At 40.7% G+C, this 25,171-nt stretch overlaps 1 protein-coding gene across 8 annotated transcripts in view; it reads right to left on the reverse strand.

Moving 5' to 3' along the window:
- Positions 1-25,171, reverse strand: part of USP48 (ubiquitin specific peptidase 48) — a 103,110-nt gene that overhangs the window by 26,782 nt on the left and 51,157 nt on the right. For 4 of the 8 annotated variants that reach the window (XM_021714835.1, XM_021714839.1, XM_021714838.1 and 1 more), the window contains exons 9-18: positions 23,659-23,838; positions 18,193-18,321; positions 17,299-17,448; positions 12,691-12,888; positions 10,646-10,760; positions 9,064-9,194; positions 4,128-4,199; positions 763-887; positions 490-612; positions 153-214 (exon numbers count right to left, since the gene is read on the reverse strand). In XM_021714835.1, coding sequence (XP_021570510.1) covers positions 153-214; positions 490-612; positions 763-887; positions 4,128-4,199; positions 9,064-9,194; positions 10,646-10,760; positions 12,691-12,888; positions 17,299-17,448; positions 18,193-18,321; positions 23,659-23,838 — 1,285 coding nt within the window. The remainder of the gene's footprint in view (positions 1-152; positions 215-489; positions 613-762; positions 888-4,127; positions 4,200-9,063; positions 9,195-10,645; positions 10,761-12,690; positions 12,889-17,298; positions 17,449-18,192; positions 18,322-23,658; positions 23,839-25,171) is intronic. The other 4 variants (XM_021714836.1, XM_021714837.1, XM_021714841.1 and 1 more) reach the window with 3 other exon arrangements.

Below are 25,171 nucleotides of genomic sequence, written 5' to 3' on the forward strand. Positions count from 1 at the left end.
TATTCATTTGTCTGAACAGAAAAGAAAATATCCAGTGTGCTAGTCAAAGTAACCATGAAGGACACCACAAGCAGAAGCCATAAATTCTTAAAAAATACTAGAGTCAACTCCCCCACCCACCAAAAAGGAAACAAAACATTTTTGGTTTCTACCTCACAAATTTCCGCCACTCTTCTACAAAGAACTGTGACACGATGTATAGGACATCCATATCCTAGAATATAAAAATCACAACAAAGTAACGTCACCTTCACCGCCTTCTTAACACAGATTCTTTATGATAAATATATTGTGGTTTTCCTTATTCAAGTTTTATAAATAAAATGAAAATATAGTCATCCACCAAGAAATAGCAGGCTGGAGTAAATTCCCCTGATTAGATAACTAAACAAATGAGAATATGAGAAGTTCTGGGCTGTTCTGAAATAGCTCATCGGGAATCTGGCAAGAGCCTTAGATGAATTCTTTCCTTTGTGGGAATCATTATACCTCTGGCCAGTTACTGAGACATGGTCTGTTTTTATCCTGGAACAAATTCGGAAGAGAAGTCTTTTGCTCGTTTGCAATCATCTTATGTAAGGCTTCATTTTCTTCCCCTTCTCTTTCCAAAATCTGAAAGAGAATGAAGCAGTAACTGTCTCCTGCTGACAGCACATGACTTGCCTCCTCCCCACACCCCCATCATCAATGCAGTGTTAATTCCCCTGGGAAGTCAACCAGGAAGGTGGATGCTATTTCCCAGATGTCAGGAGGGTTCGGTACCTTGCACTGTGAACAGCACTCTTTGTAACTTGGAAACTCAGGAGCCTTTGGAAAGTACTGCTGCAGCTTGCTCCAAGCCTCTTTAGAAACAAGCCTTCTTTCATTTTCAGATATGCATAACTCGCCTGAGTTAAAAAAAAAAAAAAAAGTGGAGAAAAAAAAGCTGAAAAGAAGTCAGTATCTATTTCCTATTTCTTTTTGGGGAGGGAGGTTGGAGTCTCACTCTGTTGCCTAGGCTGGAGTGCAGCAGCACACTCACGGCCACCACAGTGTTGACCTGCTGGGTTCAGGCGATCCTTCTGCCTCAGTCTTCCATCTACTTATTAAAATTAATAAAAATCTATAGGTGTGCTTTTCCTTCCTTGCTAAGGTGCTGTATTTCTCTCTCTGTCCTTGTTTTCAAAAATCTCTAAATTTTTAATTTCATTGTAGTTCTTTTTTTTTTTGAGTCAGAGTCTCACTCTGTCACCCAGGGTGGAATACAATGGCACGCTCACAGTCACTGCAGCCTCAACCTGCTGGGCTCAGACGATCCTTCTGCCTCAGTCTTCCTAGTAGCTGGAAATACAGGCACACACCACTATGCCCGGCTAATTTTTTGATTTATTGTAGAGATGAGGTTTCGCCAAGTTGCCCAGGCTGGTCTCAAACTCGTGGGCTCAGGTAATTAATTCTCTCACCTCAGCATCCCAAATTGGTGCTGGGATTATAGGCATGAGCCACCACGCCCAGCCTCATTTTAATTCTAAAGGAGCTAGCCACCAAGCTCAATTTTATGACCTTAATCTATGTCTGGTTGAAAAGTCAGGAGACAAAAACAAAAGGTACAAGGCTAGAATCTGCATCTTCCATCTTTCTCCCTGCTAAGAAGGGAGGGCTTCCACGGGTCCAGGGGTCTCGGCACCATGGCAGGGGTTGCTCAACAGCATTTCACCTATTCGTACACTCAAAGGTCACAATTTCCTGTAGACTCTATCAACTCTCAACTGATTGTTCTTGAAGTCATTCTGCATTAAAATGAGTTGTCAAGGTTGTCTCCAACCCACACAGGTCTACTGTCTTAAGCTATCAACTCAAAGTTGAGTAATAAGGCAATCTACTGTTCACTATGAGCACCATCTCCACTCAAGTTCCAACTTGTTTGCTATTTGCAACCTGTTTTGAAGATCACCTTGGATTTTTAAAAATCCCTGAAGGTCAAGAACAGCCTGGGCAACTTGGAGAGACCTCATCTCTACAATAAATCAAAAAATTAGCCAGGCATGGTAGCGTGGGCCTGGAGTTCTGGCTACTTGGAAGGCTGAGGCAGAAGGATCACCTGAGCCCAACAGATCAACGCTGGGGTGCCTGTGAGCATGCCACTGCACTCCAGTCTGGGTGATGGAGTGAGACTCCAACTCAAAAAAAAAAAAAAAAAATTCCAGAAGAAAGCAAGAATAACACTAGTCACCACCACCCTTCCAGGGCCTATCTCCCCTGGTTCTACTTATGGTTACATTTTCTACTGTCTCAGCTGTTTCCAGGTGATAAATCAGTGAACTGCACTGATCTACCTATGTTGGTCATCATGCAGAGAACCATCTGTAAGTTTCCGAAGTCATACATTGGCTTCTGTGCTCATTAGCAAGGAACCTACGGATTTATTAGAGTAAGAAAGCCAGTGGCTTTCTAAATACATAATATATAAGGAAAAAACTTAGAGAGACACATAGACCCAGAGTCACCACAGTTGGTGTATAACGAAGTTTAGACAGGAAACCAGGTCTCTCTCATCAAACCCCATACTTTGTAACACTTCAAAATGCATCTTCTTAACTTCTACCCCTCGCCTCTTATTGAGCTTGAATAATCCCAATAAAAGATTATTTTGCTTTAATAAACTTATTACCACAGAAAGGCCCAATGTAAAATTTACTTTCTTTCTGAATAGGTTGTTAATTTAAATTTCCAGAGGCTAAGAAAACTTACTCCAACATGCCCATCCTCAGACATAATTAGGTCATTTTTTAAAAAGAAAAAAGTTAATTGAATTACAAAACCCTAATTTAGTATATCCTTATGGTGAAATACATTGCAGTCATAAAAAAGATTAAGGTAGATTTCTACGATCTAGAAAGAACTATAAGACAATTATAATAGGCAAATGGTTACCTTTGAGAGAGAGAGAGAGAGAGAGAGAGAGAGAGAAAGAGAGAGAAACTTCCTGTGTTGCCTAGGATGGTATTGAATTCCTGGGCTCAAGCAAATCCACCTGCCTTGGACTCCCCAAGTGCTAGGATAGCAAGTGTGAGCCTCCATGCCCGGTCAGCTTCTTTTTTTTTTTTTAAAGAAAGGGTTCTTCCTATGTGTGTGTGTGCTATAACCTCATCTGGTTCAGAAAGGAGAGAGAACGAAGGAAACAATAATACAGATGTGCACACATGCTTTCATCCAGGAGTTCAAGGCTACAGTGAGCTATGATCCAGTCACTGCACTCCAGTCAGGGCAACAGAATTTTTCAAAAATTAAAAACAAATAAGTTAATTAAAAAATATAGTTGCTGGCCAGCCGAGGTGAGAAGATTGCCTGAGTCCACAGGTTCGAGACTAGCCTAGACAACTTGGTGAGACCTCATCTCTACAATAAATCAAAAAATTACTAGGGCGTGGTGGTGGATGCCTGTGGTTCCAGCTACTTAGAAGGTTGAGGTGGAAGGATCACCTGAGTCCAGTAGGTCGAGGCTGTGGTGGTTGTCAGTGTGCTACTGCACTCCAGCCTGGGGAACAGAGTGAGACTCTGAATAAAATACATATATATAGGTGCTAGTGTGTGTGAGATTTAAGTGTGAAACATCATCTGAGTATTAGAAATACATCAGTGCACAACAACAAATGCACAAACATGGATTAATAGTACTAATCACTGACATCCCAGCTTCTCTGGGTCCATTTTTCTCCGGATTTTTATTTTTTTGAGTTGAAGTCTCACTCTGTTGCCCAGACTGGAGTGCAGTAGCATAGCTCGATCACAGCTTACTGTAGCCTCAAACTCCAGGACTCACGTGACCTTTCTGCCTCAGCCTCCCAAGTAGCTGGGACTACAGGTATGTGCCACCACACCTCACTAATTACTTGAAGAGATGAGATTCTTCCTACGTTGCCTAGGCTGGTCTCAAACTCTTAGGCTCAAGCAATCCTCTTGCCTCCCAAAGTGCTAGAATTACAGGTGTGAGCTACCATGCCTGGCCAGGATAGGCTTTTTAAAAAAAATTTTTTGAAAGGTGAGAAGAAAAGATGAGGGAAACATTAGCAAGAAAGCCAGGCAGTAGAAGCTAACAGTTTAAAAGGGCAAAAAGACAGAAAAACAAATTTATGCTTCTGGCTTACCATGTGGACACAGAATGTCTTCATTAAAATTTAATTCCTCCTCTTCTTCTTTTCTTTCTTCCTTTGATTCATCTAATCAAAAGAAATACAGATAATAACTGTACTGGTTGTTGCATTAAAAGTTCAAAGTAGCAGATAAACTGTTCTCTACAATTTTGAACAAAGATAACTTGAACACATTCTGAAAATTAGACCCAAGTGATTCCTACAGAGTTCTGCTGAGAAGTGTTATATTTCTTTCCCTTAAAAGGAAAAAACTCTCAATGACAGTTAACTTTTTAAAGGTTTAGGTTATGCAAGAAAGTGTGCCTTTCTCAATTTGAAAAATAATTTACATATCCTTCTATTAATTCTAGTCAAGGTATTGAGAATACTGTGTCATAAGCCAAGCTAATCATCTACATGTCATATCATGTCATTTTCTCCTACCTACTCTTTTAGGGGTTGAACAGACAGATAGCTTCAAAGGCAAATGAAATAAGTAATTAAACTTTAACATCAAACATATACAGTAGTCCCCTCCATCTGGGAGGATACATTTCAAGCCCCCTAGTGGATGCCTGAAACCTCTGAGAGTACTGAACAACGGCCATTAAACAGAACACACTTCTGCTGATGTCTTCCAACCACAAATCTAAAGTCTTTCCCATCTTAACGAAGCATTTGCCATACACTGTGGCCAGAACTTTTGCAATTAGAGGTATGACAGCAAAGCCAGCACAAATTTTGTTTTTTCTTCACAATTTCTCAGCCAGAGCATTTGTTCTCACCACGGACCTCAGCAACCTTAGCATATGATCTTTTTTTTTTCCATACTAAGAGCTTTCACCTTTTCACTTATATAACCAAGTTGCCAGCATCATTCTTCTTGCACTTCAAAGCTATTATCAAGAAAAATAAGGATAACTTGAACACAAGCACTGTGCCAGCCAATCTGAGAACTAAGAGGACTACTAAGAGCCATCGGACAGTAAGAATATGGTGTGGATATGCTAGACAAAGGCAGGACAGCACAGGACTTCATCATGCTACTCAGAACAGCATGCAATTTAAACTTATGGATTGTTTATTTCTGGAAGTTTCTTTTTATTATTTTCTTTTTCTTTTTTTGAGTTGGAATCTCACTCTGTCGTCTAGGCTGGAGTGCGGTGGCATGCTCACAACCACCACAGCCTCGACCTGTTGGGCTCAGGTGATCCTTCCACCTCAGACTTCCAAGTAGCTGGAACTACAGGTACGTGCTACCATGTCTGGCTAATTTTTTGATTTATTGTAGAGATGAAGTCTCACCAAGTTGTCCAGGCTGGTCTCAAGCCTGTGAGCTCAGGCAATCCTCTCACCTCGGCCTCCCAAAGTGCTGGGATTATAGGTGTGAGCCACCATGCCCAGCTCTTTATTCACTGTAGGTAACTGAAACTATGGAAAGCAAAACTGTGGATAAGGGAGAACTGGTATCACAAGACCTTTGCTTTTCCTATTAATGTTTCTCTTCCAATATCTGCTTTTCTTACTTGTCCTCACGGTGTCACTGTCAATTTGTAGTTCTGTATACTGGAAGCCTGATCAAATAAAGAAATCTTAAGGATCAGGAGATTAGTATAGTTTGTGGGTTTTCCAGGTTAAGTACCTAACACATTTTAACACTCTTAATGTATACAAAGAATATTTACTAATCATTAAAAAAAGTTTGCCTGTAGTTCGGCTACTTGGAAGGTTGAGGTGGAAGGATTGCCTGAGCCCAGCGGGTCAATGCTGGGGTGCCCGTTAGTGTGCCACTGCACTCTAACCTGGGCGATGGAGTGACTCCAACTCAAAGAGAAAAAAAAAAAGTCAAGTATAGAAATGAGCAAAGGAAGGCCATAACCAAACAATTCTGTCTTCTCTCTGTCACACACACAAATACAGATAGCTTCTTATACATGAGAAGATGGTTAGCCTCAATGATAATCTGAAAAACAAGCTTCAACACTAAGTCATTTTCCTATAGCAGACTGATAAAAATCGATGTGACTGATGTGTCCTTTATGTTGACAAAAGCATGCAAAAATGAGCCCCCTAACATGCATACTAGAAGAAATGTAACAGTATGTGGCAATAATAAGTGTGCATACTTTTCTGATTCAACAACTTCTACGAATTTTTTTCAGAAATAATTTGAAAATCACACCAAAAAGGTAGGTAAAGGACAAAAAAAGATGCTCACTGTATCTTTGCTTTATGTTAATTGTAAAAAATCAATAATCTGTCATGAAGTTAAAAAAAGAAAGAAAAAAAATTTTAAACAAAAAAATTGAAATAGAAACAGCTATATAAATATATCCACACAATGAAATGCAGCCACTAAATAAAAAGAGCTGTATATTTTGACAGGGAAGATGCACAATTATGTCTACAATAATTCACCTATAAAAAGTCACTATTTACAGGGATTATTTCTGCTGGAAGGACTCTGAAGTTCTAGTTTGTTACATTTATGTTGTTTCAAGTCTTTAAAAATTTGAATAGGGAATAAAAATTTGAATAGAGAAGCATATTACCCTGAAAGTAATGAGAAGCATATTACCCTGAAAGTAATGTAAAGTAGAGAAGCATATTACCCTGAAAGTAATGTAAAAAATACTTCTCAGATTGGACAGTATCAAGGCACTTTCTGTCATGGTGTCCAACTTTACTAAAATGAAGGGACATTGACATATAAAGGAGCTCAAATGAGCAGTAAATAAATATATGTATGTATTAATATTTTAAAAGAATATTAACACTCAAAAATTTAAAAAATTAAGTAAAATAATTGCTTATGATCACTGCCTGTGGCTAACTAATCTTTGAATGAGAAAATCTGATCAAGGTCAGGCTCAGCGGCTCAGCCTGTAATCCCAGTACTTTAGGAGGCCTAGGTGAGTGGATTGCCTGAGTCTGCTGGTTCGAGACCCACCCGGGAAACTTGGCGAGACTGCGTCTCTACAATAAATCAAAAATTAGAGCCGGGCTCGGTGGCTCAGCCTGTAATCCCGTGCCTTTGGGAGGCTAGGTGAGTGGATTGCCTGAGCCCGCAGGTTCGAGACCTGCCTGGGCAACTTGGCAAAATCTCATCCCTACAATAAATCAAAAATCAGCCGGGCGTGGTTGTGCACGCCTGTAATTCTGGCTACTCGGAAGGCTGAGGCGGAAGGATCGCCGGAGTCCAGTAGGTCAAGGCTGCCGTGGCCGGGAGTGGCTACTGCACTCCAGTCTGGGTGACAGAGTGAGACTCCAACTCAAAAAAAAAAAAAAATTAGCCAGGCATGGTAGCGCGTGCCTATAGTTCTGGCTACTTGGAAAGCTGAGGCGGTAGGATCGCCGGAGCACAGCAGGGTGAGGCTACAGTGGCCAGAAGCGTGTCATTGCACTCCAGTCTGGGCGACAGAGTAAGACTCCAACTCAAAGAAAAAAAAAAGGAAAAAAAATCTGATCAAGCCACTAGTCTCCATTTCAAATCTAAAAATAATTCCAATGCCTTCATTTCCCTTGACATCTTATAAAGCACTGATTATAAAATTAAATTTATAACAACATAATTTCCTATTTGAAAGCACAACTTCACATAACTCAGGAAACTCAGAAGAATTTATAAGCAACAAGCTATTCAAAAGCTTCCTCCCCTCCTTAATGAAAAAATGCAGAAGTACAAGATCATTTACTTGACAGAGGCATTCTGTAAGTGTGGCAGATAGTCTAAAGCCAAAATGCATGTGCTTGCAATATACTATGTAGTTGACGGTAGACTTACCTTTCTTTCTTTTTTTTTTTTTTTTGAGTTGGAGTCTTACTCTGTCACCCAGGCTGGAGGGCAGTGGCACGCTCCCGGCCACTGCAGCCTCAACAAGCTGGGTTCAGGTGATCCTTCCACCTCAGCTTTCCAGGTAGCTGGAACTACAGGCGCGTGCCACCATGCCCGACTAAGTTTTTGATTTACTGTAGAGATGAGGTCTCGCCAAGTTGCCCAGGCTGGTCTTGAACTCAAGGGATCTGGCAATACTCTCACCTCGGCCTCCCAAAGTGTTGCGATTATGGGCGTGAGCCACTGTGCCCAGCCCGACTTACCTTTCTTTAAACTTTTAGCCTAGAACAGAATTCATCTTCAGTTAGCATGTGATTAGCTAGACAGAGCTTGGTAGGTTATAAAGAAAATTCACATGTGAGTTGTTGAGTCTTTGCTAAACTTCAATAGCTTTAAAATCTTTTATTTGCTCTAAGCTATTTCTGAGAGCTTTCAGTTTAATAAAAGTTGTCTTTAAAATTACATGGATGGGCCGGGTTCGGTGGCTCAGCCTATAATCCCAGCACTTTGGGAGGCCAAGGGGAGTGGATTGCCTGAACCTGTGGGTTCGAGACCAGTCCAGGCAACTTGGCGAGACCTCATCTCTACAATAAATAAAAAAAAATTAGCCGGGTGTGGTAGCACGTGCCTGTAGTTCCGGCTACTTGGAAGGCAGAGGCGGAAGGATCGCCAGAGCCCAGCAGGTCGACACTGGGGTGGCCGTGAGCATGCCACTGCACTCCAGCCTGGGCGACAGAGTGAGACTCCTGTAATCCCAACACTTTGGGAGGCTGAGGTGAGAGGACTGCCTAAGCCAGGGGTTCGAGACCAGCCTGGGCAACATGGTGAGGCCTCCTCTCTACAATAAGTCAAAATATTAGCTGGGCATGGTGGCACATGCCTGTAATTCCAGCTACTTGGAAGGCTGAGGCAGCAGGATCGCCTGAGACCAGAAAAGTTGAGGCTGTGCTGGCTGTGAGTGTGCCACTCTACTCCAGCCTGGGCGACAGAGTGAGACCCTAACTAAAAAAACAAAAACAAAAACTACATGGAAGGCATCAAACCAATTTTACTAAAAACGAATGTGTAGTCTTGTGGTAGAACTTCACGATGCTCTACCCAGGCTTAGAACATTACCTTTGTTCAAGGTGTTGCCGTTCATTTTTCCATTGCTTTGGTCTCCATCACCGTCTTGCTCATCTAGTTGCTCAAGAGCCAGCTGGCGCCAGCTCCGCAAGGAGGACTTCCCCACCCAAAATCCATCATTGCTGCAGGACAGAGAATGTCAGATCAACAAGCAGCGTTTCCTCATGTTCTCCTCCTCTTTCCTTGTAAGGACACAACTAAAATGAATTACAAACACTCAAAAGCAGCTATTGTGCATGCCATTTTTACTAACCTACTTCCTAATTTTGGCCATGTTCATGTCTCACTGTTGAACTGCAGGGATCAAACATTTTGTTTCTATTCTGAATCTTATCCTGCTTCTCCTAGCCCTCATTTACATTCATACCAATCACATGGCCACTTTCTTTCACTTGATTACTACTCTGTTACATACAGCTGTCCCTTTAAGTAGCTATGTGGACACTCATATATTCACATATACGTCCATATCTATTCAAACATACATTCAGTGAGACTAATCTTTATTTGGGAAATTAAAAAAACCTTAAACCCAGATATAATAATAAATCTTATCAATTAACTATCTGATCCTGTTGGTTCCTAGGTGCAGAGGTACTCTATGAAGTGGGGCTCAACATATCCCAAGTGCCCCGGAAGTTTCTGATAAGGACACTTGACTGGGTATTATGGATTTTTGTTTGTTTGTTTGTTTTCTGTTTTGAGTTGGAGTCTCACTCTGTCACCCAGGCTGGAGTGTAGTGGCATGCTCATAGCCACCACAGCCTCAACCTGCTGGGCTCAGGGGATCCTTCTGCCTCAGCCTTTCAAGTAGCTGGAACTACAGATGCATACCACCACACCCAACTAATTTATTTATTTGTTGTAGAGATGAGGTCTTGCCAAGTTGCCCAGGCTGGTCTCAAACCTATGGGCTCAGGCAACCCTCTTATCTCAGCCTCCCAAAGTGCTGGGATTATAGGTGTGAGCCACTGTGCAGTACCTGACATGGGTACCATTTGTTAACACCCTTTCTTCAGACTCACTAAGGGAGACACCAGGTCTGTCAGGATGTTTTTGCTATGACATATGCTTTATACAGTTCCATGTCAGGGCACAGGCTGACACTCTGCCTCAGGTTGATCAGGACTCAGGCTGTTGCACAGTTCTGCTTCTTTATCTCTAATGGATGCACTGTACTAGCAAGGGCTGTCTGGAACAGCTTTCTTTACCTTTGCCACCAGGCAATCATTGCAATGTCTACTTTTAAGCTGGTTGTGCCATCTACTTCAACACCCTTCTTCTGATGCCCCAACTTCCTATTTTCTTTTCTTTTGTTTTTTTTGAGACAGAGTCTCGCTCTATCACCCAGGCTGGAGTGCAGTGACACACTTACAGCTACCGCAGCTTTGACCTTCTGGGCTTAGGTGATCCCTCCGCTGCTCAGCCTTTCAAGTAGCTGGAACTACAGATGCATGCCACCATGCCCGGCTATAATTTCAACTTCCTATTTTCAATACATAATAAGCTGCTTGGTTATTACCTCTTGAATAATTTTTTGTTTATCATAAACAATGTACATTGTGCAACATACCCCTTTACTGTTGCTTTTAGCAGATTATTAACAGTTTTATAATCTTCATTTAGTTGGTTCTTCAGACGCAATACACGGCATCGTTCTACTACACATTCCTTACACAGGGCTTTCACTAGAGACAAGAAAGGATGAAAGAAAATATAGTTAATCCACACAGACTTCCTGTTAGGAAAATGTTTTCAGCACTTCACAAACACAGATAAATTCTAAACAAAAGTCACAACTTTTGGCAATATGGCATTTTGGTAAATGTCCTAAATTATGTTAGTGATACTGACACTAAGGCAGTACTATTGTTATCTCCACAAAGAAAGAATAAGAGATGAAATATTATAAGATGCTAAAACCACACCACAAAGTACAGTATGTTACAAGGCTTAATGCAAACTTTTGAAGATGATAATAAAATAACTGAGGTTCTGGGGGGAGGAATTATATCTGACAACTATAAATGTAATTATCTTAATGTGGAAATGATCTTCAAAGCACAGAACACTAAAGGAAAAAGAAAAACAAAGGGCCTGATTTAAAACACACAGAAGGCTGGGAGCAGTGGTTCACGCCTATAATCCCAGCACTTTGGAAGGGGGAGGTAAGAGGACTGCCTGTGCCCAGGGGTTCGAGACCAGTCTGGGCTACTTGGCAAGACCTCATCTCTACAATAAATAAAAAAGTAGCCAGGCATGGTGGCGCACACCTGTGGTTCCAGCTACTTGGAAGGCTGAGGCCAAAGGATCACCTGAGCCCAGCAGGTTAAGGCTGCAGTGGCCGTGAGTATGCCACTGCACTCCAGCCTGGGAGACAGAGTGAGACCTTGTCTCACAAAATAAAACATAAAAATAAATAAAACACACAGAATTTCTAGGAACCATAAAACGTCACTCTCTGAAATCTAGGAACCATAAAACGTCACTCTCTGAAATGATCTTCAAAGCACAGAACACTAAAGGAAAAAGAAAAACAAAGGGCCTGATTTAAAACACACAGAAGGCTGGGAGCAGTGGTTCACGCCTATAATCCCAGCACTTTGGAAGGGGGAGGTAAGAGGACTGCCTGTGCCCAGGGGTTCGAGACCAGTCTGGGCTACTTGGCAAGACCTCATCTCTACAATAAATAAAAAAGTAGCCAGGCATGGTGGCGCACACCTGTGGTTCCAGCTACTTGGAAGGCTGAGGCCAAAGGATCACCTGAGCCCAGCAGGTTAAGGCTGCAGTGGCCGTGAGTATGCCACTGCACTCCAGCCTGGGAGACAGAGTGAGACCTTGTCTCACAAAATAAAACATAAAAATAAATAAAACACACAGAATTTCTAGGAACCATAAAACGTCACTCTCTGAAAGATCTTCTCAGTTTATTAATTGTGAATCAAGAACAAAAATTTGGAAAGCAAAACTCCAGATATACACAAGAGAAGACCTGAAGCATGCAGTTAAATAGTTAAACACCAGGTTTGATGTAAAAAGTTATATACAATCAGAAAATAGCATTTAATTTAGGGAAAAGAGTGTAGGGGTAGGGGTGTCATGCAATTTCCTCAGTTATAAACTGGAGGGGGCTTGTGTTGTCAGTTGTTTTATTTAAAATGTTTCAAGGAGAGATAGCCAGAACCAAAAAGACTATATATAGCTCTATATTCAAGGTTAGAATCAAATAGCTTCCATTCATAAACTAAGTACCAATCCACAGATTGCACACTATTAGAAGTCACCATAACATGGAGACACAGACTTGGATCAACCAGACAAGGGTTCAAGTACTGGGAACTAGAGCGTTATACAAACTAACAAACTACTACCAGATGGTTTTCTCAAAAGGATCCTATTTTGCTTGCTTTGAGAGGGGTAAAAAATCTAACCATCTCTCCATGAATAGCATCAGTGGCTTAACTTCTACTTTATTTAGCAAATCCTTTCTGCAAAGTGTAAGGAACATTTGGTCTAGCACAGTTTGGGTCAAAGCATCATAAGCCTCACTCATAAAGACCCAAAGATGAAGACTTATCGCACTGCTCTTTTTAAAGCAGAGAAGACATCTCAAATTACCAGTTAGTCTTGGACCACCTCCATATCTACTGTAGAAAATGTCAGCTGCATATTCAGATATCCTCTTCATAATCGGTATCTTATCTGGATGTAGCTTGTCATGGGAACACAGGCATGCGTGATTATCAATAGGCTTGGTAGGTGTCGATTCATCCAACCACTTTTGCAGCCATTCAAGGGAGACAAATTCATAGGGCTCTGAGGAAGAAAGCAGCAGACACAGCCTATGTATTTTTACGGCTTTTTGACTAAGTGATACATTAATTTTCCTCAAAAGACAATACAAATTCTATCCAAAATTAGCAGAATCAAAAGAATCATTGTTCAGGGAAGATGTCAGGTGAGTATGACACAAAGCTCCAGTTAATACTAGTCCTCTGAGTTCAAGGAGCTATGTGCCACAACTCTGAGTCTGCACAGTGCCCTATGAGATCGGCTGGTATTATTAACCACATTCTACAAGAGGCAGCCACAGAGAGCAGTGTCTTGCTTGATAGCACAGCAGAGCTTTGATCAGGACACCCATGTTGTTGGCTGTATGTCATGCTCCACGCTGCTTCCGCAAATCACACAACTCATCTCCTACATGTTTATTTCATAAGTTATTTTCATCAATACTTTTCACAAATATGTGATATACTTCTGAAAATTAAGATGAGAAGCCAGACTGAGCTCTAAGTTAGAAATTAACCTCGTCAGCCACAACCACACTTCACAAGTTTATTTTAACCACTGAACTTGTCTTCATCCAAGATGACACTGATGTCTATTTTGAAAAGGTATTTAATTCCCCCACCCAAATCCATGTCATGATCTATTCATTACATTATTATTTATTTCAAGAAAGTAACCTATTTTAAACAAGTTTTAGAATCAAGGACACTAGAACTGAATTACTGTCAAATTTGAAGTTGTAAAAATTAAAAGACAAAATCAAACACCTCAAAATGAGTTTTAATTTGGGAAAAGAAAATCCCAGAGTTCCCTAAAAGCCAAAATTAAAGATAAAGGGCCAGCTTTGATTACTTACAAAGATCTCCAGTGAGTCCCAGCATAAAACATAGAAGAAAACATACAGAGGTTGAATTTATGTATTTGTATTATATACTCCTTCTGATGAGATCTGAGGGATAAATACTTCAACGCAAAGCCCATTTTGACCAATTATATTCCCCAGAGAGTCTAGAAAACTAACTCCCACTTTAATTTTAGTGTAAAACATTTCAATTTTTACAAAAACAAAATTTGGCATTGCACATCATCATCTGAGAGCCTTCTGAATGGTCAGCTCAATTGCAGTTGCAGGGGAAGAGTGCAGGGCTGCGAGCTGACATCAAGGTCTAATCCAAGTTCTGCCACCAAGAAGCTGGACCTGAGCAAGTCACTTAAACTCTCTATGCTTCGGGTCTTTTATTTGTAAAATGAAGGTAATAATACCTGCCTTCTACCTACCTCACAGGGATGTTGTTGAGTGAAAAAGATAAGATATGTGAAGCATTTTGAGCTTTTTGGAAGAAAAGAGATATAGAAAAGTTAATTATACATTCACACAATATATAGAGGAGACCTTAAGATGCAGTCTAGGTAACATGGTTGTGGCATTTTACAATGTACCATGGTATGGTTAATTACATTCAAAGTACCTCTCAAATTTATTGGCCATTTATCAAGTTTAACTTGCCAGGGATACAGTACACTGGGTATCTGAAGAATGCAGATAAATGATCCCTAACTGAGAACAAAGTAAAAGTCTTCGCATATCTAATCTTTTCCCAAGTACAGTCATATGGATTACAATGTTGAGTAATCTGAAGGCTATCAAAAGTGACAAAATAGTATTGTGAGAAAGAGCAACATTCACCTGGTGTTCTGGTTTCCCCAGCAGCTAGAGAGGGGTGAACAGAGGGCAAAATCTGCTATTGCTAATGAAGGAATAACCTAAGAATCCTGACCCTTACAAGGAAAGGAATCTAGGAAAACTAAAAATGCACTCTTTGCCAGGGGAAGTCTGAAGGAATTCAAGGCCCAGAATGACCATAACCCTGACCTGTACCCCTACAGTGTGACTCAAAGGCAGTTAGTTCAAGACAACACTTTCCAATCCCACAGAAAACTTCCAAGTGAAGCCTGTTGTTTTGGTTTTTGAATAGTTCAAATGAATTTAATGTAAGATGCGAAGACTAAAAAACCATGTATGGTTTTATAGTAAGAAGAGGAAGGAAGAAAGCAGAGAATGGACCCATAATTCTGATCTAACACCATACTTATTAACTCAGCCATTTTCTAGATTTCATTTTAGTGTGCTGAGGGATCCCTTAAAGAAACAGCGACTGTGCTCACAGAGGTCTTTCTTCCCATTTTCAATCTCTGTCACTATAGGGTTGCATCGATCTCTGCCAAGAGCTTCCTTGAGAACATGAGTTGAGCACAAGTCTCATAGATAAGGTAGACTCGGCTTGTGGCAAAGTTTTTACCCTACAGATGTATCTGCACTAGAGAAAGACTCCTGGCAGCCTCTCACAGACATTCCTTAGTATTTGTGATTCAGTAAACTATCTAAGTATTGCCTTCCAAAGGCAATTAACTAACTAATGGGAGTAAAAACTCTCATTATCAAGTTGGAGATACTGGACTGTATGAAATCTCAGCATTTGATAACCAGGAAAGCAACTACTAAAATATTTAACAGGGCTGGGGACGGTGGCTCACATCTGTAATCCCGGCACTTTGGGAGGCCAAGGTGGAAGGACTGCTTGAGCCCAGGAGTTTGAGATAAGCCTAGACAACATAGCAAGACCTCATCTCTACAAAAAAATTTTTGAAAATTATCTGAGCATGGTGGCACACACCTGTATTCCCAGTTACCTGAGAAGCTGAGGCAGAAGGATCGTCTGAGCCTAGGAGGTTGAGGATGCAGTGAGTCATAAGACCACTACACTAGAGCCTGGGCGACAGAGCGAGACCTCGACTCAACAACAACAACAAAAAAAAAATCAAAGGGAAATGTACATTTTGGCTCAGCATTATTTCTGATGAAAAAAAAAAAAAAAAAGCCGGATTTTGAATACAAGCATTCTTTTGGAAAGTTATGAAGTCTAGAACAATCACTTCATCAAACATGTTTGAAACACTGTACCTAGGGATAATGTAAGCATACTTCAATTTGAATAAAAAGAGCCAAAAGAGTGTTCCCTGTGAGGCTTAGATTTTAGGATAAGTGACCCTTCTTTAAATGTTTACAAACAAAGGTAAGATTTAGAACACGCATAAGAAAAAGACTTTAACTGTCAACATAAAACCATGGTCATTAATTTTTAGATATTACATCATTTTAGAACAACATGGACTTTTCACTATGTAAATTTACTGCACATGGATAAAAATTACCAAGTCCGTAACTGGTAAGAGTATAAATAACATAGAGAAATATTCTAAGAACATAAGCACAGGTTCTTATACACTGAAAATAACCAATGGAAGCATAGTGTTAACTTGACATATAACATCTTTGAACGCTATAGTTCTAAAGAGTGGTTCAAAACAGCATTTCACTTTAGACCTTGTAAGTCCCTTTCTCTTGTCCAGTGAATACAGGAAACTGTGACTAAAGCTCAGAAAATAGATTTCTAAATCCCAACTTCTTTGAACAAAGACCTATAAATGTAGAGATCTGAATCATGGGCTCATTTCTAAATCATTTCCAGTTAAATTAAGGTCAGTCTAATTCCAAGGATAATCCTAACCCTTGGACAGAGTTAAAGTAACAGATTACAAAAAAGGGCCAGAACCAAATTATAACACAGTTAAAATCTATTCCTATAGACTTAGCAATTTATATTCATCTTTTGTTAAAGTTATACCAATAATGAAAAGTTAAGATATTAAAAAGACAAAACCACAAGTACAATTATGCTTGAATATTTATTTTCTAAAGTTTGAACTAATTGTCTCTCTCCTGTAAGTAAGAGGTTTGGGGAATTTGTCTTTGAAATGACAAAAATAGTTTGTTACAAACGGCATATTAGCCTTACAAAAGGCTTAATTTGGTTTCTTTTTTGAGATACTAGGTAAACTGAATAAACACATACAGTAAAGGGATAAGCTGGATTATGCAGGATAATTCTAAGAAGGCAGGGGTCAGCAGAAAGCTTTTCCTCTCTTAGCATATTTTTACTAAATTTTAAGTTAATCTAATCGTACCAAAAAACTGTATTCATGTAAAAGAATACCTGTTAATACCTTTAGGGCACAAAGTATTCAAAGAAACAGAACAGGTAAGATGCCTCCATAGTAATCCAATATGATTCATCTTTAGGAACAAGTTCAAATCTCACATAATAGAAATAGCTGCAAGAGTCATGTATGTCGAGTGCTGACCTAAATCTTATCACTTCTTAACAGCTTCCCATCTTTAAAGTACACAACAATGAAATGCTATGGAATGCCACACATCCAGTTGTTGTTGGATTACACAGTGATTTTAGAATGGATAAGCTGGCTTAGTGGGTTCTAAAAAAGGGCAGGAAATAGTTTGTTCATACACACTTGTGAACACAAAAACACAAGGCACTTAATGGCAACAGTGCTGTCCCAGAATATCTTACAGACCAGCTCCAGCAGGCAACCTTTGGTACAGCTCCTTAACCTCTTCGTGCTTTGCTTTTCCTTTATCCACGCTTTGCTTGCGCATCTCGGCCATTTCAACACACCACTCCTCAAATCTGGAATTATCTCGCTCTACCAGCTCTTGAAGAAAGGCTAATTATTCAAAACAGAAAGACAAAGAGCAACTTCATTTGGCTGTCAACGACAGAGAACCATGCTGATCTCTAAGTTATACCAAACACTGGCTAAGCCTTTGGGGGGCAACTTCCCACATGGTCTTCCCTCCTACTAGAGACCTCCAATCTGAAGGCAACCTGGAAGTCAGTCACTGGAAGAATACTAGCTCCACCTAGTCCTACATGACATTGCCAACCTCCTGGAACAATCAAATGGCTCAAGAACATCACTTCAACACAAATGCTGCCACAGAGTTTAGAACAATACTAAGTAAAATGACAAAGACTGCCTTCAAGCCAACAGCAACTCTTCCATTTTATCTAGAAAATCTACAAACAGGCCAGGTGTGGTGGCTCACACCTGTAATCCCAACACTTTGGGAGGCCAAGGCGAGAGGATTGCCTGAGTCCAGGGGTTCAAGATCAGCCTTGGCAACCTGGTGAGACTTCGTCTCTAAAATAAAAAAAATTAGCTGACATGGTGGCACACATCTGTAGTTCCAGCTACTTAGAAGGCTAAGGTAGAAGGATCACCTGAGCCCAGCAGGTTGAGGCTATAGTGGCCATGAGCATGACATTGCACTCCAGCCTGGGCAACAGATGGAGACTCAAAAAAACCCAAAACAATACACAAGAAAAACACCAACCTGTTGTTTATCATTAAGCTTTGAGTGTGGCAATTCTAAAATGTGCCTGAGATAAATGCTGGAAAACTGCTTACCTGGAACTTGAACAACCGTGGTGGGCTTTTCTTGAGTCTGTAGTCTGTAAACCAGCATGTATGCATTTCGAGAGCAATGAGTTCCTTTGCCACACTTAGGTTTACGAGTCTGGGACTTAGAAGGTTCTGCTGAGGTAGAGAAATCAAAAGAAGACTTAATGGAGTGCCTGCAGTTTGTTCATTCTTTAGAGGGGCCACAGAAGATCTCCAAAACACACAGCCAGCATACTTTAACATGGGTCTAAAACATTACAAGGCTACTACAAATCTGGTGAGCTCTTTAGGCTTTTGAATATTTAAAAAAGTTTACTATCCCTGCCTTGAAAAGAAAGTACTATTTTTCCTGACAACAAACCTGGAACCAAGAAAGTACTATTGCTATGAGTTGATCTTAATGTTATAATGTCTATAATTTTTAAAATTAATTGAGGCTGGCACAATTACTGAAGGAAATATGGGACTTTAACACTCCTGGTAAGATTTTATTCTTTTTTTTTGTTTGTTTTGTTAACACTTTGATCTTAATGTTATAATGTCTATAATTTTTAAAATTAATTGAGGCTGGCATAATTACTGAAGGAAACATGGGACTTTAACACTCCTGGTAAGATTTTATTCTTTTTTTTCGTTTGTTTTGTTAATTTAGAAACAGAGTCTTGCAATGTCACCCAGGCTGGAGTGCAGTGACATAGCCCACTGCAGCCTCAAACTCTGGGGCTCAAGCAATCTCCTACCTCAACCTTGTAAATAGCTGGACTACAGGTGTGAGCCATCACACATGACTGTTTATTTTATTTGCAAAGATGGGGGGGGTCTTGCTATATTGCTCAGGCTACTCTCAAACACCTGGCCTCAAGTGTTCATTCCACCTAAGCCTCCTAAAGCACTGGGATTATAGGCATGAGCCATCACACTCAATCCCATGCTTTTATTCTGAATAAGAGTGCTTGGCATACAAGTACATGTTTTCATATTGCTTTTATTTTTATTTCTTTTGCATTAGAACCTTATTATCACCTAGACTAGAATACAATGGCAACATCACCTCTGCTTCACCTCTAGTCCTGAGCTCAGGCAATCCTTCTGCCTCAGCTTCTTGAGTACCTGGGACTACAGGTGCACGCCACCATGCCCAGCTAATTTTTCAATTTTTTATAGAGACAAGGTCTTGCTATGTTGTCCAGGCTGATCTCGAATTCCTGGGCTCAAGCAATTCTCTGTCTTGGTCTTCCAAAGAGCTGAGATTACAGGTGAGAGCCACTACACCTAGCAGTATTTTTTAAATAAAATAAAAGAATATGTACAAAATGTGTACGGTCTGAAAATAAAAATTAGGTCAGTAATCTTTTCAGTACATGGATATTCCCTAATTTAGTCAAAATAATAAAAATAAATCTAGACTTAATTGCCCAAATAAATAAAATTTTAAAATGAAATTCCAAGCTAACAAGTAGACAGATTAGTCAATAATTTCTATGAAGTCAGCAGCAAGTGGAAAACATTGTTTTAGATGGCAAGTGTATCATATGAAAGTGCTCTTCAAATTGGGTTTCAGTATACCACCAGTAACTTTCCAAGAGGTAAGAGATCACAGGTAGTTTTGAGGAAATCCAGTTACCAAATCCTCAATTCACTATGTAGTTTTCTAAAATGGATCTGCCTCAAAACTGAGGTTCCATGATTTTTTTTTTTTTTGGTGGAGTCTTACTCTGTCACCCAGGCTGGAGTGCAGTGGTACACTCACAGCCACTCCAGCGGCAACCTGCTGGGCTCCGGCGACCCTTCCGTCTCAGCCTTCCAAGTAGCCAGAACTACAGGCGCGTGCTACCATGCCCGGGTAATTTTTTATTTTATTATAGAGATGAGGTCTCACCAAGTTGCCTGGGATGGTCTCGAACCTGCAGGCTCAGGCAATCCACTTATCTCAGCCTCCCAAAGTGCTGGGATTACAGGCTGAGCCACTGAGCTTGGCCAATGGTTTTTACAGATTATTATGAAAGGACATTTCATAATAATCTGTCTCCCACTTCACAGAAGATATAACCTCTCACTCAGTGACGAAAAAGGTCTCATCTGTCTCATAAAAAGACATATTTGCAGCACAAGTCTACTTTTTATTTAATAAAATTTATTTATAACATACTTTTATGAGTTTGATCAATTATGCAGCAATGTTTGTCACTTTAAAAACCAACAATACTCTATCCAAAAGTAAGTTTTAACTATTCATAGCTGTATGGTCACAAAAAACTTAATATAACCCATTAGAATAAAATTCTGTAGGATAAGTATAACATAAACTACCAGCACAGAGGAAAAGCATTAAAAACGCACTACTGGCCAGGCTCAGTGGCTCAGCCTATAATTCCTGCACTTTGGGAGGCTGAGGTGAGTGGTTTGCCTGAGCCCATGGATTCAAGACCAGCCTGCGCAACTTGGCAAGAGCTCATCTCTACAATAAATCAAAATTAGCTGGGTGTGGTAGAGCATGCCCGTAGTTCTGGCTACTTGGAAGGCTGAGGCGGAAGGCTTGCCGGAACCCAGTAGGTCAATGCTGGGGTAGCCATGAACATGCCACTGCACTCCACTCCAACCTGGGTTATTAGGAGAATTTATGACAAGATGTGCCAGACTTTAAGATGGACAAAGGAAACAAAAAGTTGTTCAACATTCTTATAGATAATACATAAGCAAAAAAGTTTAAAGACCACTGTACTGTCACCAGTACAGTGTACGATGAGGCGCATGTACACGGAAGAGGAGGTTAGTCATTCACCTCTAAGTGAAGAGGATCCAAGACATAAGGTGTCCGTTACCTTGCAGAAGATGGAATATAAAATGATTCACAAAAGTTCAGGATAGAACACAGCAATGAAGGACTAACAGAATTTTAAAAAATATATATTTTCTATTTTTGAAGGAAAAAAACAGATGAAAGCTGCAATATAATTGCATATAATAATGAAAGTTATTAAAACACTAGAATGAGATAATGATGATATGGAGTCTTTATTGAATTGTTTTAAAATTTAGGACTACCTACATATAGAAGATAGACAAGACACCCTTACCAATGCTTTTTATTTTTTCTGATTTTTTTTTTTAATTGTAGAGATGAGGTCTTGCCATGTTACTCAGGCTTGTCTTGAGCCCCTGAGCTCAGGCAATTCTCTTGCTGTTGCCTTCCCAAGTGCTGATATTACAGGTATGAACCACTGTGCCTGACTACTAATGCTTTTAAACCTACAATTCTCTAACTAAAATAAAGACAGATCAAATAAACTTCAGCAAAGAACAGTCTGATAGCCGGGCTCGGTGGCTCAGCCTGTAATCCCGCGCCTTTGGGAGGCTGAGGTGAGTGGATTGCCTGAGCCTGCGGGTTCGAGACCCGCCTGGGCAGCGAGACCTCATCTCTACAATAAATCAAAAAATCAGCTGGGTGTGGTAGCGCATGCCTATAATTCCGGCTACTCGGAAGGCTGAGGCGGAAGGATTGCCAGAGCCCAGCAGGCGAGGCTGCGGTGGCCAGGAGTGGCCGCTGCACTCCAGTCTGGGTGACCGAGTGAGACTCCAACTCAAAAAAAAAAAAGAACAGTCTGATAAAAACAAGACACAATGATTCCTAATTTAAAACTATACTTCAACAAAAGAATGCCACAATAAAAAACATATACTACATAAGCGAATGTTAAGAATTTAAGTATTGGCCAGGCATGGTGGCTCACGCCTATAATCTCAGCACTTTGGGAGGCCGAGGTGAGAGGATTACCTGAGCTCACAGGTTCAAGACCAGCCTGGACAACTCCACGAGACCTCATTTATACAATAAATAAAAAAATTAGCCAGGCATGGTGGCATGCCTGTAGTTCCATCTACTTGGAAGGCCGAGGTGGAAGGATTGCCTGAGAGCAGCAGGTCAAGGCTGCGGTGGCCATGAGCGTGCCACTGCACACCAGCCTGGGTGACAGAGTGAGACTTCAGCTTAAAAAAAAAAGAATCTAAAGTATTACTTAGTTACAATGGGAGCAGGATTTCTGAAAGTCTACAGCATGTAAATGTGATTTAAATATATAAGCCTGTAATCCTAATACTCTGGGAGGCCAAGGCAAGAGAACTGCCTGAGCTCAGGAGTTCGAGACTGACCTGGGCAACTTGGTGAGATCTCATCTCTACAATAAATCAAAAAATTAGCTGGGCGTGGTAGTACACACCTGTAGTTCCAGCTACTTGGAAGGCTAAGGTGGAAGGATTGCCTGAGCCCAGCAGGTCGAGGCTACAGTGGCCATAAGTGTGCCACTGCATGCTAGTCTGGGCAACAGAGTGAGACTCCAACTCAAAAAATAAAAAACCTTTTCCAAACTACAAGAATGCAATCTTCATATGCCTATCTGCAAAGGTGACCCATATGCCTAGAAAGTCAACCCCAACTGTCATGCTCTTCCTTGCTGGATACCTTTAGGAAGTGCCTCTGATCCATTCAGAAAGAACAGTGACAGGAGAGCCACTCCTACTCCCATTCCTTTTCTCCTATTCAGATATCATAGTCTGAACCTCACTGGAAGATGTCTACTCCTTGGGGGAAATAAATGGGCCCAAGAACTTATAGTGATGATAGCCACATACTAGGGTACTATTTCCAGAAATCCTACTTACGGCAGACTTCACCACGACACAGGAGCAAGCAGCTCATTCCCACAGAGGCACTACTCCACACCCCAGGGAGGGGGTAAGATACCTAGCAAGAGGAGGAGCAAAGTCCCTGCTAGAGCTTCCTCCCCCAAAATAAACTTCCTGATCCAAGGAAAAGAACCACAAATCTTGGCCGGGTGTACTGGCTCACGCCTATAGTCCCAGCATTTTGGGAAGCCGAGGTGAGAGGATTGCCTGAGCTCAGAGGTTTGAGACCAGCCTGGGCAACTTGGCGAGACCTCATCTCTACAATAAATCAAATATTAGCTGGGCAGGGTGGCGCATGCCTGTAGTTCCTGCTACTTGGAAGGCTGAGGTGGAAGGATCGCCTGAGCCCAGCAGGTCAAGGCTGTGGTGGCCATGAGTGTGCCACTGCACTCCAGCCTGGGTGGCAGAGTGAGATTCCTGCTCAAAAAAAAACCAAAAAAACAAAACAGAACCCCACAAATCCTACTATATTAAATCACTACTCATCATTTTTAGCTTTAATACCCCCATCCTCTCCCACCCCCTGAAATAAGACTGGTAATTTAAAACCGATGATTTGCCTTCAAGCATTCCTGAAAACATGATATCATGACAAAATAAATTTTTAAATTAAAAAATTTAAAAGTAGGCATTGCTAATAAGAGATATTCAGTGATTTTTATAATGTGCTTAAAAATGTAAATATCCCTGATAGTCTGTAACAATCTTGGGCCATAATAATTTACCACAAATATTTCCAGTTTAAAAAATTTATATTTTAAAAGGGCACTCACAACTTAAAGGTTTTACCTAGATCTTCCTCAATCCCTAGTTGCAATTTCTTCCCCTCCATCTTTTCTATGTCTTCATCATTAAACTTATACCATTCACCCGACTGTGGATCCTTCACGTGGGCGATGTAGTGGCCAGAGTACGCACTCACTCCTCTGTGGATGAGGACTGCACTGAGTTCATACACGTAGGTTCCGCCTGGAGAGGGAGATAGGGAGGACGTCAAAGAAACTCTGGATAACAGTACTTCTTATATGCTGAGCCTGAATTTTAATGATTATGATGTTTTTTATATCTGGGAGAATTTAAAACATGTCATCTAAAATGTAAAAAGGGTCGTCTTACAAAAGAATGTAGTAGCCATTCTCTTAAGCAGCACTTGTACTTATCCTCCATTCCTTCTGCAAAATATACCGATGAAAGATTGTGACCTTCTGGGCACTGAGAATGGATATGCTACTCTAGTGCATATCCATTGTGCCCTTCTGCACAAACTAACAGCACACCAAAAGACCAGCTGTTCATACGCTCCAACATGGCACAAAAATTAATTAAAACATACACAAACCAATGAAAGACAAGCATAAAAGGAAAAATCAATTGTAGAAAAAAGAATACAAATGGCCGGGCTCAGTGGCTCAACCTGTAATCCCAGCACTTTGGGAGGCCGAGGTGAGTGGATTGCCTGAGCCCACGGGTTCGAGACCTGCCTGGGCCAGCTGGCGAGACCTCATCTCTACAATAAATCAAAAATCAGCTGGGCATGGTAGCGTGCGCCTGTAGTTCTGGCTGAGGTGGAAGGATCACCAGAGCCCAGCAGGGCAAGGCTGCAGTGGATGGGAGCGGCCACTGCACTCCAATCAGAGCGACGGAGTGAGACTCCAAAAAAAGAAAAAGAAAAAAGAATACAAACATTTCAGAAAAACTTGGAGGCAAGTCATTAAGAGCCTCCCATGTAGCTGGGACTATAGGGATGTGCCACCACATCCAGCTAATTTTTTAATTGTTTTGTAGAGATGAGGTCTCGCTATGTCACCCAGGCTGGTCTCAAACTCCTGAGCTCAAGCAAATCTCCTGCCTCAACCTCCCAAAATGCTAGGATTACAGGTATGAGCCACCACATCCACCCAGAAAATTTGCTTTCAAACCAGGTGTAGGCACTGAAGAAAGGGTACAAACTTTCAGTTACAAGATGAATAAATTCTGGAGATCTAGTATACAGCATGGTGAGATGACAAATGTAAACTAACAATTGCAATCATTTTACAAAACACATATATCATTGCATTATACCTTAAGGTCAGACAGTTTTGTCAAATACACCTCAATAAAGCTGAAAAAAATAAAAAATAGGTGTAGGCAGGACAAGTGGGAAATATAGGAGAAAAAACATTAAAAAGTTTATTTGTATTTAAAGTTCCTATACCTTTTTAAATGAACAAAAGCTACAAATCATAGTTTATCTATAATACATGTGGTTTCTGCAAGAAGAGAAGGTTTTAAACATACATCAAAATATTGGCAATGAATG

Source organism: Carlito syrichta, unplaced genomic scaffold, assembly GCF_000164805.1.
Source record: "Carlito syrichta isolate Samal-C Ts95f unplaced genomic scaffold, Tarsius_syrichta-2.0.1 Scaffold305805, whole genome shotgun sequence".
Lineage (NCBI taxonomy): Eukaryota > Metazoa > Chordata > Mammalia > Primates > Tarsiidae > Carlito > Carlito syrichta.